The 14296-nt window shown below is 37.4% G+C and overlaps 1 protein-coding gene across 1 annotated transcript; it reads left to right on the forward strand.

The window, feature by feature from the left end:
* The first annotated feature begins 7761 nt into the window (after positions 1 to 7761).
* On the forward strand, positions 7762 to 14041 carry LOC103456274 (probable glucan 1,3-alpha-glucosidase). The gene is made up of 6 exons (XM_070813977.1): positions 7762 to 9995; positions 11308 to 11581; positions 11658 to 11793; positions 12312 to 12522; positions 12631 to 12837; positions 13411 to 14041. Exons 1-6 carry the CDS (start codon positions 8388 to 8390, stop codon positions 13777 to 13779), a joined length of 2805 nt encoding a protein of 934 aa, XP_070670078.1. The 5' UTR covers positions 7762 to 8387; the 3' UTR covers positions 13780 to 14041.
* The last annotated feature ends 255 nt before the right edge of the window (positions 14042 to 14296 follow it).

Below are 14296 nucleotides of genomic sequence, written 5' to 3' on the forward strand. Positions count from 1 at the left end.
GGGGGTGTTGATGGTGATCAGTAGAGCCATAGCTATAGCCTGATTAATGGCCCCACCATCTCTATTGCGCACGCCTTCACTAGTAATAACCACCCTTACAAGCTATCTAATAATTGGGTGAGAGGTCCACTGTTAGTTGTGATTTCAGTGATCATTTCCGTATGTACAACTTGTTGATGGTAAACATGCTTACTTTTTGTTTGTTTTTGTTGATTGTGCGCTTGTTTTATGTTTGTGTCGAGTCAACATGTTGTACATCTAGAATCTAGAAGTATATATTTAAAGAAACAAAAATTAAAAACCTGATATGCATTTCGTATTAACTATTTACACCAATCTCTAACCCATTGATTGGTCTCATTTTGTTATTACATTCATACTCATTTTATGTTTGGGTTGGGCCAACCCATTGTACATTAATAATGTTTAAATAAACTAGAATCAGAAACCCAATATACAAATCATACAATTCTTTATGTTCAAGAATTCATCAACTCGGAATTCGTTTCTCTACCACATTATTACAACTCCTTCCAGAATTTAAATTTTATTCTTTTTTTTTTGTATAGTTCATCGGCGGGAAGAGTGAAGGGATCTATCTCATATATTATTGGGTTTACAATCCAAGTGGTTATCCAGCGCAACTCTATCATGATCAAGAGCGCGTTCAGAGCTGATATGAAGTTCAATGTATTTTTTTGGTATAAAAACACAATAGCTTTGTTTGCTCTACTTATAGCGGCACTTTACCGCAGACAGAGACCTCCGGTTCCCAAGGGTCGTCTCTTAGCTTGGATCATTTACTTGGCTGTATTCAAGTAAGTACCCTATCTTAAATTAAAATTGAAAAACAAATAATTTATATTTTAAGGATTAATTATTTTTCATTTAACATGCCATTTTTAGGGCAACTTGTTGTGTTTGTTGGACTACAGTTCAGGCCGGCCAGTTTATCTAGTTGTATTATCGTAGTTCGCTCGGCCTTGATGTTCATCATCTCGTGGTATCGCGAGTATGCTCTAAACTATCGGATAATTGTCATTTACAACTCATTTAATTTTTGTTAATAAATTATTTAAATTTGATTAACATTTTTTCGAGTTATAGGTCGGAGACGGTCCACATTCATGAGAAACATAGTCAAGCAAAATTGATGGGGTGTTGATGGTGATCAATGGAGCCATAGTTGTAGGCTGATTGATGGCCCCACCATCTCTATTGCACACGCCTTCACTAGCAATAGCCACCCTTACAAGCTATCTAATAATTGGGTGAGAGGTCTACTTTTAGTTGGGATTTTAGTGATTCTTTCGGTATGTACAACTAGGTGATGGTAAGTGTGCTTACTTTTTGTTTGTTTTTGTTGATTGTGCTCGTTTTGTGTTCATGTCGAGCCAACTTGTTGTACATCTAGAATCTAGAAGTATGTATTTAAAGAAACAAAAATTAGAAACCTGATATACATTTCATATTAACTATTTACACCAATCTCTAACCCATTGATTTGTCTCATTTTGTTAGTACATTCGTACTCATTTTATATTTAGGTTGAGCCAACCCATTGTACATTAATAATATTTAAATAAACTAAAATCAGAAACCCAATATATAAATCATACAAATCTTTATGTTGAAGAATTCATCAACTTGGAATTCTTTTCTCTGCCACATGATTACAACTACTTCCAGAATTTAAATATTATTCTAATTATTATTTTTTTGGTATAGTTCATCAGTGAGAAGAGTGAAGGGAGCTATCCCGTATATTCTTGGGTTTACAATCCAAGTGCTTATCGGGTGCAATTATATCATGATCATGAGCGCGTTCAGAGCTGATATGAAGGTCACTATGTTTTTATGTTATAAAAACACATTAACTTTGTTTGCTCCACTTATAGCGGCAGTCTACAGCTGATAAAGACCTCTGATTCCCAAGGGTCGTCTCTTAACTTGGATCATTTCCTTAGCCAATTAAGTAAGTACCCTATCTTAAATTAAAATTGAAAAACAAATAATTTATATTTTAAGGATTAGTTATTTTTCATTTAATAGGTCATTTTTAGGGCAACTTGTTGTGTTTGCTAGACTACGGTTCACGCCGGCCAGTTTCTCTAGCTTTATTATCGTAGTTCACCTGGCCTTGACATTCATCGTCTCGTGGTATCGCGGGTATGTCCTAAACTATCAGCTAATTGTCATTTACAACTCATTTAATGTTTGTTAATAAAGTATTTAAATTTGATTATCATTTTTCGTGTTACAGGTCGCAGACGGTCCACATTCATAACAGGCGTAGTCATGCAAAATTGCTAGGGTTGTTGATGGTGATCGGTGGAGCCATAGATGTAAGCCTGATTGATGGCCCTAAGATCTCCATTGCACACGCCTCTACTAGCAGTGGCCACCGTTACAAGCTATTTAATAATTGGGTGAAAGGTCCATTGTTAGTTGGGATTTTAGTGATTATTTCCATACACTACAACTTGTTGATGGTAAGCGTGCTTACTTTTTGTTTGTTTTTGTTGATTGTGCTCGTTTTATGTTCGTGTCGGGCCAACCTGTTGTACATCTATAATCTAGAAGTACATATTTAAAGAAACAAAAATTACAAACCTGATGTGCATTTTATATTAACTATTTACACCAATGTCTATCCCATTGATTTGTCTCATGTTGTTAGTACATTCGTGCTCATTTTTTGTTTGGGTTGGGCCAACCCATTGTACATTAATAATATTTAGATAAACTAAAATAAAAAACCCAATATACTAACCATACAAATCTTTATGTTCAAGAATTCATCAACTTGGAATTTGTTTCTCTGCCACATGCATGATTATAACTCCTTCTAGAATTTAAATATTATTCTAAGTATTATATTTTTTTTTTGGCATAGTTCATCAATGGGAAGAGTGAAGGGAGCTATCACGTATATTCTTGGGTTTACAAACCAAGTGTTTGTCAGGTGCAACTCTATCATGATTAAGAGCGCGTTCAGAGCTGATATGAAGTTCACTGTGTTTTTATGTTATAAAAACACAATAGCTCTGTTTGCCCTACTTATAGTGCATTCTACAGCAGACATAGACCTCCGGTTCCCAAGGGTCGTCTCTTAGCTTGGATCATTTGCTTGGCCGTATTCGAGTAAATAGCATATCTTAAATTAAAATTGACAAACAAATAATTTATATTTTAACGATTAATTATTTTTCATTTAACAGGCCATTTTTGGGGCAACTTGCTATGTCTGTTGGACTACTGTTCACACCAGCCAGTTTCTCTAGTTGTATTATCGCAGTTGGCCCGACCTTGACATTCATCGTCTCGTGGTATCGCGGGTATGTTCTAAACTATCGGATATTGTCATTTACAACTCATTTAATTTTTGTTAATAAAGGATTTAAATTTGATTATCATTTTTCGTGTTACAGATCACAGACGATCCGCATTCATGAGGGATGTTGTCAAGAAAAAATGATGGGGGTGTTGATGGTGATCGGTGGAGCCATAGTTGTGAGCCTGATTGATGGCCCCACCATTACCCTTGCGCACACCTCCACTAGCAGTGGCCACCTTTACAAGCTATCTAATAATTGGGTGAGATGTCCATTGTTAATTGGGATTTTAGTGATCATTTCGGTATGCTACAACTTGTTGATGGTAAGCGTGCTTACTTTTTGTGTTGTTTTTCTTTATTGTGCTCGTTTTATGTTCGTGTTGGGCCAACTTGTTGTACATCTAGAATATATAAGTATATATTTAAAGAAACAAAAATTAGAAACCCGATGTGCATTTCATATTAACTATTTACACCAATCTCTAACCCATTGATTTGTCTCATTTTGTTAGTACATTCGTGCTCATTTTATTTTTGGGTTGAGCCAACCCATTGTACATTAATAGTATTTAAATAAACTAAAATTAGAAACCCAATATACAAATCATACAAATCTTTATGTTGAAGAATTCATCAACTTGGAATTCGTTTCTCTGCCACGTGATTACAACTCCTTCCAGAATTTCAATATTATGCTAATTATTATTTTTTTGGTATAGTTCATCGGTGGGAAGAGTGAAGGGTGTTATCTCGTATATTCTTGGGTTTACAATCCAAGTGCTTATCGGGTGTAACTCTATCATGATCAAGAACGCGTTCAAAGCTGATATAAAGTTCATTGTGTTTTTTTATGTTATAAAACACAGTAACTTTGTTTGCTCTATTTATAGCGGCACTTTACAGCAGATAGAGACCTCCGGTTCCCAAGGGTCGTCTATTAGCTTGGATCATTTGCTTAGCCATATTCGAGTAAGTACCCTATCTTAATTAAAATTGAAAAACAAATAATTTATATTTTAAGGATTAATTATTTTTCATTTAACAAGCCATTTTTGGGGCAACTTGCTGTGTTTGCTGGATTACGGTTCAAACCGACCAGTTTCTCTAGCTGTATTATCGCAGTTGGCCCGGCCTTGACATTCATCGTCTCATGGTATCACGGGTATGTTCTAAATTATCAGCTAATTGTCATTTACAACTCATTTAATGTTTGTTGATAAAGTATTTAAATTTGAATATTATTTTTCGTGTTACATGTCAGAGACGGTCTAACTTCATGAGAGACGTAGTTAAGCAAAAATGCTGGGGTGTTGATGGTGATCGGTGTAGCCATAGCTATGAGCCTGATTGATGGCCCCACCATTACTGTTGCGCACGCCTCCAGTTGCAGTGGCCACCCTTACAAGCTATCTAATAATTGGGTGAAAGGTTCACTATTAGTTGGGATTTCAGTGATCCTCTCGGTATGCTACAACTTGTTGATGGTAAGCGTGCTTACTTTTTGTTTGTTTTTGTTGATTGTGCTCGTTTTATGTTCGTGTCGGGCCAACCTGTTGTACATCTAGAATCTAGAAGTATATCTTTAAAGAAACAAAAATTAGAAACCCGATGTGCATTTCATATCAACTATTTACACCAATCTCTAACCCATTGATTTGTCTCATTTTTTTAGTACATTCGTGCTCATTTTATGTTTGGGTTGGGCCAACCCATTGTACATTAATAATATTTAAATAAACTAAAATCAGAAACCCAATATACAAATCATACAAATCTTTATGTTGAAGAATTCATCAACTTGGAATTCGTTTCTTTGCCACGTGATTATAACTCCTTCCAGAATTTAAATATTATTCTAATTATTTTAATTTTTTTTGGTATAGTTAATCGATGGGAAGAGTGATGGGAGCTATCCCGTATATTCTTGGGTTTACAATCAATGTGCGTATCGGGTGCAGCTCTATCATGATCAAGGGCACGTTCAGAGCTGATATGAAGTTCATTGTGTTTTTATGTTATAAAAACATAGTAGCTTTGTTTGCTCTACTAATAGTGACACTCTACAACAGACGGGGACCTTCGGTTCCCAATGGTCATCTTTTAGCTTGGATCATTTGCTTGGCCATATTCGAGTAAGTACCCTATCTTAAATTAAAATTGAAAAACAAATAATTTTTATTTTAAGGATTAATTATTTTTCATTCAACATGCCATTTTTGGGGCAACTTGTTGTGTTTGCTAGACTACGGTTCACGCTTGCCAGTTTCTCTAGTTGTATTATCGCAATTGGCCCGGCCTTGACATTCGTCGTCTCGTGGTATCGCAAGTATGTTCTAAACTATCGGCTAATTGTCATTTACAACTTATTTAATTTTTGTTAGTAAAGTATTTAAATTTGATTTTCATTTTTCGTGTGACAGGTTGGAGACGGTCCATATTCATGAAAGGTGTAGTCAAGCAAAATTGCTATGGGTGTTGATGGTGATCAGTGAAGCCATAGGTGTGAGCCTGATTGATGGCCCCATTATCACCATTGTGCTTCACTAGTTGTGGCCACCCTTCAAGCTATCTAATAATTGGGTGAGAGGTCCACTGCTAGTTGGGATTTCAGTTATCCTTTCGGTATGCTACAACTTGTTGATTGTAAGCGTGCTTACTTTTTGTTTGTTTTTGTTGATTGTGCTTGTTTTATGTTCATGTCCGGCCAACCTGTTGTATATCTAGAATCTAGAAGTATATATTTAAAGAAACAAAAATTAGGATCCCAATGTGCATTTCATATTAACTCTTTACACCAATCTCTAACTCATTGATTTGTCTCATTTTGTTAGTACATTTGTGCTCATTTAATGTTTGAGTTGGGCCAACCCATTGTACATTAACAATATTTAAATAAACTAAAATCAGAAACCCAATATGCATTTCATACAAATCATTTACACCAATTCTCTAAGCAAATTTAGTTATACTCACCTACTCATACCGAAAAATTAAAACCCTTTTTTTTTCTTCATATATGTTTTTTTTTTCACAATTTCAATGGATTTGTGGTTCTTCATAATGGTAATTTGAATTCTGAATTTGAATTATGGGGTTTTTAGGCTGTTTGAAGCTGGAACAAAAATTTCAAGTCAAGCATATATGTTCCTTTAGCACTAGAACATTGACACATATGCCACTTGAAACTTATGTAACTTGACATGATAGACTTCTTGGCGTCCTCTGGTTCCCTTTTCCTTCATGGCATTCTCTAGTTCTCCCAATGTCATTGCTACTCTTCCTTCTCCTAGCCTTAGTGCTCTTGTTTCTTCTAAACTTAGTGACACTAATTATCTCCGAAAGCCAAGTCCGTCACTATGCTAAGGCCTCCCGTATCTCTGAAAGATAAATCAAACTTTTAAGTTTTATGATACGTTAAAAGTAAACAAAATGTTATGTAAGAAAAAGGATGCAGCTTTTGACCTCCCACTATTACGTTTTATGTGTGTTTCTATTTGAAAGAAATCCCAAATTAGAGTAGTACTTTTAATAGATTGTGCTCATTTTATGTTCGTGTCGGGCTAACTTGTTGTACATCTAGAAGTATATATTTAAAGACAAAAATTAGGAACCCAATGTGCATTTCATATTAACTATTTTCACCAATCTCTAACCCATTGATTTGTCTCATTTTGTTAGTACATTCGTGCTCATTTTATGTTTGGGTTGGGCCAACCTATTGTACATTAATAATATTTAAATAAACTAAATCAGAAACCCAATATGCATTTCATACAAATCATTTACACCAATTATGTAAGCAAATTTAGTTCTACTCACCTACTCATACTGAATATATAAACTACACAAGACTAACCTTTGGATTAAGGTTGGTTTATATCGTGTCTTTATTGGCCTATGATCAGTGGATACGTTGGTTTACATCATTTTCTGAAAACAAAAAAAAAGTTATGGAATTTTATGTTAGAGTAGACAAATTATGCATAAGCCAGTAATTGATGGCTGGAGTTTTACTTATTCCACACTCAATCTGAACTAGATGACCAACCTAATTTTTGATATTAAGACACATTATGACTTGGATTAGATGAGCCCATTTCGATGTTTAAAGACCAAAAATTGATGTAGATGGTTATTGAGGTTAACTGCTACGCTTTGGTTGCCGGCTGCTACTTGCCCCACTAAAACACCAAGGTACTGTTTGGTACGTGGGATGGGACGGAACACCCTTGTCCCATGTTTGGTGTGCCAAAGACAGTGGAATGCGCTATCCCACATAATGAGTTTTGACTGAATTTTCGTTCCACCTCACCCCCTTAGAACGACTGGTTCCACCCCTATGGAACACAAAATTATAACATTTTAAGACAAAAATGCCCCTTAACTTTTTCAATATTTACACCATCCAAATCATAAAACAAACCCTAATCCATTCTCTGATGCTGCCTTTCTTTTCCCGTAGCATTCATCCTTATCCTCATCATTTCCCCATCTTTTCCGCCGACTACACCCAACTAGCAGGCAGCAGCACAGAGCCATGTCTGTCGCGCTGTAGATTGACCCAAGTATGCGATTGAATATTGATAGCTTGTTGAATCTCATTTTTTGACTTTAATCGATTGATAGCTTGTTGAAAGTTTTATGGGTTTCAATTAATCGAGATTTTCTTTTTTATCTTTTGTTGCTGATCTTATTTATTCAAGGGCCTCAAAATTTATGGGTTTATTGAACACTATAATAAGGTCTCTCGTATCGCCGAAAGATAAATCAAACTTTGAGTTTTATGATACGAATGGTAGAATTACCTACTTGTCCAAAATTTATCTTTCTAAAATGTTATTTGTGTGAAAAAAGTTATTGGGCTGAAAGAGAAAAAAGCAAAAGTATATGGAGGCCCAATTAGTTGATACTTGGGTCACCCGGGTCAATACCCGAAACACCATCAGTGAGAGACTGACTGAGATCTGAGAAGAACGGAGGAGAAAAAGTCCTTCCTGCACATTTCCCTTGCTATTAGTCCTACTGAGAGAGGTATGAACAACGACAATCCATGAAGATGGAAATGGAAAGGCAGATCAGAATCCCCAATCGAAATCCGACGGTCTTCGTTTTCCTCCTACTCCTTGTCAATTGTCAGCTGTGCTCCGTCGTCTCCTGGAAGAAAGAAGAGTTCAGGAACTGTAACCAAACCCCATTCTGCAAACGAGCCCGTGGCCGCAAACCCAGCTCCTCCTCCTTCGCCGCCCATGACGTATCTATCTCCGACGGTGACCTCACAGCCAGGCTTGTCCCCTCCGACGAAACCCTGGAAGATCAAGACCAAATCAAGCAATTGATTCTCACTCTTTCTGTTTACCAAGATGGGATCTTGCGGCTCAGGATCGACGAGGACCCCAAACTTGATCCACCCAAGAAGCGTTTCGAGGTTCCCGATGTGGTTATGCCGGAGTTTTTGAGCAAGAAGCTATGGTTGCAAAGGCTTTCAACGGAGACCATCGGCGGCGATGCAAGTCCTTCGTCAATCGTCTACTTGTTGGATGGCTACGAGGCGGTGCTCCGGCACGATCCCTTCGAGGTGTACGTGCGCAAAAAGGGAGGTAATCGCGTAGTTTCTATGAATTCTCATGGTTTATTTGATTTTGAGCAATTGAGGGTGAAAAAGGATGGTGAGGATTGGGAGGAGAGGTTCAAAGGGCATACAGATACGAGGCCTTTCGGCCCGCAATCGATTAGTTTCGATGTGTCCTTTTACGATGCTGATCATGTGTATGGGATTCCTGAGCGTGCTACAAGCTTTGCTCTGAAGCCCACTAGAGGTCCTGGGGTTGAGGTTTCTGAGCCCTATAGATTGTTTAACTTAGATGTGTTTGAGTACCTTCATGATTCCCCATTTGGACTTTATGGTTCCATACCCTTGATGATTTCCCACGGCAAGTCACGCGGGACTTCTGGTTTCTTTTGGTTGAATGCTGCTGAGATGCAGATTGATGTTCTTGGAACCGGCTGGGATGCAGAGTCTGGCATTTCTCTCCCTACGTCACAATCTAGGATCGATACACATTGGATGAGTGAGGCAGGTATCGTCGATGCCTTCTTTTTCGTAGGACCTGGACCTAAGGATGTAGTCCGCCAGTACACGAGTGTAACTGGAACACCTGCAATGCCACAGTTGTTTGCTGTGGCCTATCACCAATGTAGGTGGAATTATCGTGATGAGGAGGATGTTGAGCAAGTTGATTCTAAGTTTGATGAACACGATATTCCGTATGATGTTTTGTGGCTTGATATTGAGCACACAGATGGGAAGAGATATTTGACATGGGATAGAATGCTTTTTCCACATCCAGAGGAGATGCAGAGGAAGTTGGCTGCTAAGGGTAGGCACATGGTTACTATTGTGGATCCTCATATTAAGCGGGATGATTCCTACTTTTTGCACAAAGAGGCCACAGAAAAGCAGTATTATGTTAGGGATGCCACTGGAAAGGATTATGATGGGTGGTGCTGGTCTGGTTCATCATCGTATTTGGATATGTTGAGGCCAGACATCAGGTCCTGGTGGGCTGAAAAGTTCTCTTATGAGAATTATGTTGGCTCGACTCCTTCACTGTACATCTGGAATGACATGAATGAGCCTTCTGTCTTCAATGGTCCCGAGGTAAGTTACTTAATTGCCACTGTACCATGCTTTTTATTGAGATTTGATTTCTTTTTAGTCATATATTTATGCCTTATTATTTCAATATAATATTCTTTATTGTTATTCAATGTTAAGGCACATTTATTAAGTTCAGTCACAATAAAAAAAAAAATTGTTGCAGTAGCATCATGAACAAATATATGATTACATTAAGGAAGTGGGATTGTGTAAGGAATCAGGTTTAATTGCCATAGCGACATTTTTTGTCTTTTGTATTCGCTTGGAATCTCTCACTGCATTCTTGGTCTCTAGTTCTTACATATTATGTTTGTTGCAGCATTGATATCTTTTGTGGAATTTCTTTGTGGTTAATATTTTCCCATCGAATGTACATTGTTTCCTTATAGACTAGTTTATTGAAATATAATATTAGAATAGAAAACTTTATTCGAGCAAGGATGAGGTGGGCATTTTGGTTTACAGGCATCAAGTTCTATAGTTATGACTCAACCATATCCCTGTACTAGCCTAGTTTGAGCAGGCAAATACTTTAATAATACTGCTGCTTGAGAATAATAGGGGGAAGTTGGTCAAATTTGAGGTGCTGAGAAGATGGAATTTTTAAGTTGGTCGTAGCACAAACTGAAAATCCGGAATGTACAAATGAATTTAACATTGATTTCTTTTCTTTACTTGTAAACCTTCTATTCAAATGTATGCTTAATTTAGGTGAATTACACTCAAGATTTCTTACCAATACTGTCTTCTATATTAGTTATGATGTCTAAATTTGCAATGGATTTAGGATTAACTTGTGGCTTCTTAGACTGGTTTGGAACTGATAACTGTATGTCTAACTCTGCGAATTAACTTTGGCCTATTGGTTGAAAACAAACAAGCGTACTAAACTCCTTGTTAGACTAGCCTAAATGCAGTCTCTAAAGCTTGAAATCAGCTCAATAATTTTTCCAAGTCAGACGCCAGTACAACTTAAGTTCTTAAACTCCCTGGGAATCACTTACTGTGGATTTTGGAGTTTATAGTCCTGTATTGCTTATTTTATGTCTTGGTCCATTGTCAATAAAACGATAGGCTTTAGCTCGTTTATGAACTATTAGTGATACAATATGTGACTGACTAAGAATGAAATCAACCTGAAAGGATTAGAGAAACACTCTCAATTTTTCATTTTTTGCTGATGCTGCATTAGAGGACCATAGGAAATTGTGATTACTGAGTGTTTATGACTTGTTTGGTTAGCCCCTTTTTTTCGTTAATTTTAATTTCTAGTATACCATCTAACCATCTCATGATTGTTGACCATGACCAGGTTACAATGCCTAGAGATGCTTTACATGTCGAAGGTGTAGAACATCGAGAGTTACACAATGCCTATGGGTACTACTTTCACATGGCTACAGCAGATGGGCTTGTGAAGCGAGGTGATGGAAGGGATAGACCTTTTGTTTTATCGAGAGCAGTATTTGCTGGAAGTCAAAGGCATGGAGCAATATGGACAGGAGATAATTCAGCTGATTGGGATCACCTTAGGGTTTCAGTTCCAATGGTTTTGACGCTTGGTATTACTGGGATCTCATTCTCAGGTATCAAAAGCAATATTTTTGTATTAACACGAAGTTTCTTTTTCAACTGGTGCTCATGGCTGTAATGTTGTTACAGGTGCTGATGTTGGTGGTTTCTTTGGCAATCCAGAACCTGAGTTGTTAGTTCGTTGGTATCAGTTAGGAGCATACTATCCATTTTTCAGAGCCCATGCCCATCATGACACCAAAAGGCGAGAACCATGGTTATTTGGGTAGGAGTTCCCCTCTATAAGATGATTTTTGCCATTTTAGAATGTTCTCTATCAAGTGAATATCGTACTATCTAATTCAGACATAGGCCAACTTATAGTGATTTAATTTCTCTTTGAAAGAAATGAAATGGAATATTTGTAGTACTTTTGGTGGGCAAGAATTCTATGATGGTTAAGTGCCTTTAAATGAACAGTGCTGTGATACTTATGCAATATGACCTGTTGATGCTGCATGAGGGATGTTAAACAACATAGCATAAACTTTGGACTTTGGAGTAGACATGATTGTCATCATTTTATATGATCAGATTGCTTGCTTGGTCATGTTTCTTGTGAACATTTTAATGTCTAGAAAGATGATATTATTATTGCTTGAAATGTCACAGGAATCATAACCTGCTCAATGAAAAACTGAAACGTGTTTCTATCTGATTGAAAATTTGATAGGAACATTGCTGGTATAGGATATTACCATATTTATCACTTAAATCACTCAATGGTCTTTACCTTGATTACAGGGAAAAAAATACTGAACGTATTAGGGAGGCCATACACACTCGTTACATGTTGCTTCCATATTTCTACACATTATTTAGAGAGGCAAACACAACTGGTGTTCCAGTTATTCGTCCATTATGGATGGAGTTCCCTTCTGAAGAAGCTACTTTCAGCAATGATGAGGCTTTCATGATTGGAAGCAGTCTTCTGGTGCAAGGGATTTATACAGAGGTAGTATAGAGGCTGATATTACTCATTCATTTAGCTTTCTTCCCGTCTATCTGTTTTTGTGTTCTCCACTTTTGATACTGTTGCCATGATTTTACTTTGTTGTACTAGCGTGCAAGACATGCTTCAGTGTATTTGCCTGGGAAGGAATTATGGTATGACACAAAAACTGGAGTCACATACAAGGGTGGTAAAACCTATAAGTTGGACGTTAATGAAGAAAGTATTCCTGCTTTCCAAAGGGCTGGAACCATCATACCAAGGAAAGACCGGTTTCGTCGAAGTTCCACACAGATGGTGAATGATCCATACACACTGGTATGTTTTTGATTTTAAAGTTAAGGATTTTTGATTATAATAGATAAGCTTTTGTATGTATAGAAGTTAGAACAAGGATTTCTGCATCTTTGATATAAAAATATCCATTAATGAAAGATGTAAATCCATTTGAGGGCTCATTGGTTGTCTATTTCCTATCCTTGCTTGAATCCCAGTCTCCTAGGTAAGCATCAAAGAAGATCCTCAGTTTTTAGTGTTTCTGCAAACTTCATCATGTCGAGAACATAGTTGAACTTCATCATGTTGATGAAATAGTTCCTGCCCATACGTCTGAGATGAACAATTTAGCAAGAAAATCTAGAGGGTGTGGCTTTTAAGATTGGGGGTTACTTCTGTATGGGTCCCAGTCATGGTCAATAGAAATCCACATTTTTGCACACATTTCCAGCCTATGCCAATTTGTTTACATGTTTTAATTGAAATACGATTTAACTGTGAAGTTGAACACTGTTGTTTCTTTCTGTAGTACCTTTTTCTAGTGAACTTTTCTTTGTGGCATGAAAAGCGTACGCTGTAGAGTGGATGGTTGTAATTTTTTTGTACATGCTGCAGGTGATAGCACTTAATAGTTCACAAGCAGCCGAAGGTGAACTTTACGTCGACGATGGTAGAAGCTTTGGATTTCAGGAAGGGGCCTACATCCATCGTCGTTTTGTATTCTCAGATGGAAAGCTCACATCTCTTAATATGGCACCCGTTGCCCCTGGCCAAAACCAGTTTTCTTCTGAATGTGTGATCGAGAGGATTATTCTGCAAGGACTCTCCACTGGGCACAAAGGTGCTCTAATTGAACCTGCAAACCAGAAGGCCGAGATTGAACTGGGCCCGCTTCTCCTTCATTCAAAGAAAGGCCCAACTGCAATAACCATCCGCAAGCCGAATGTCCGCGTCGCCGATGATTGGGTGATAAAACTGTTTTAGAAATTTAAATTTTTCCTTGCATTCCCGTGCAGTGAACTGATAAACTGTCTGGTAGGACGTTTTTTCTTCCTGTGTTTTTTTTGGGTTAAGGAGGGATGTTTCTTAGATTTGTAGTACTGCAGGAAAACACTATATCCGTCTGATATACGTTTCCGTTTAGGTGAGTTCTTGTTGTGGTTCGTCCGTAAGTGGCGATTCGACACCTTAATAACTCGACCTAAATGGCGAGAGTGGACTTGGAATTGATATGAATTTCATCTGATCGGTCTTCGTTATGCGATCAAACTAACATCTAACATGTTTATTAGCGGCTTGCTTGACCCCTACGCTAAACGTAATAATCTTACTTCAGATGAGTGTCGAGTAATCGAACTTGAATACACCACCAATTGATTCCAGAATGCAGCAGCACCAATATCAATATCGGATTTCGGAGGCCCCGGCGGGGCAGGTCACCAACGGTTGACCTGTCGATAAGAAATTTGAACCACCAAATTTGCATGTGAAACCCTAGGTT

Source organism: Malus domestica, chromosome 15 (assembly GCF_042453785.1).
Source record: "Malus domestica chromosome 15, GDT2T_hap1".
NCBI lineage: Eukaryota > Viridiplantae > Streptophyta > Magnoliopsida > Rosales > Rosaceae > Malus > Malus domestica.

What these genes read in the sequence shown, in the direction of transcription:
- LOC103456274 (XM_070813977.1), top strand. Translation starts at nt 8,388, where the DNA reads ATGAAGATGGAAATGGAAAGGCAGATCAGAATCCCCAATCGAAATCCG. An exon ending in CGAGAACCATGGTTATTTGG is followed by an intron (nt 11,794 to 12,311) that starts GTAGGAGTTCCC and finishes CCTTGATTACAG; the next exon opens with GGAAAAAAATACTGAACGTA. An exon ending in TGCAAGGGATTTATACAGAG is followed by an intron (nt 12,523 to 12,630) that starts GTAGTATAGAGG and finishes TTGTTGTACTAG; the next exon opens with CGTGCAAGACATGCTTCAGT.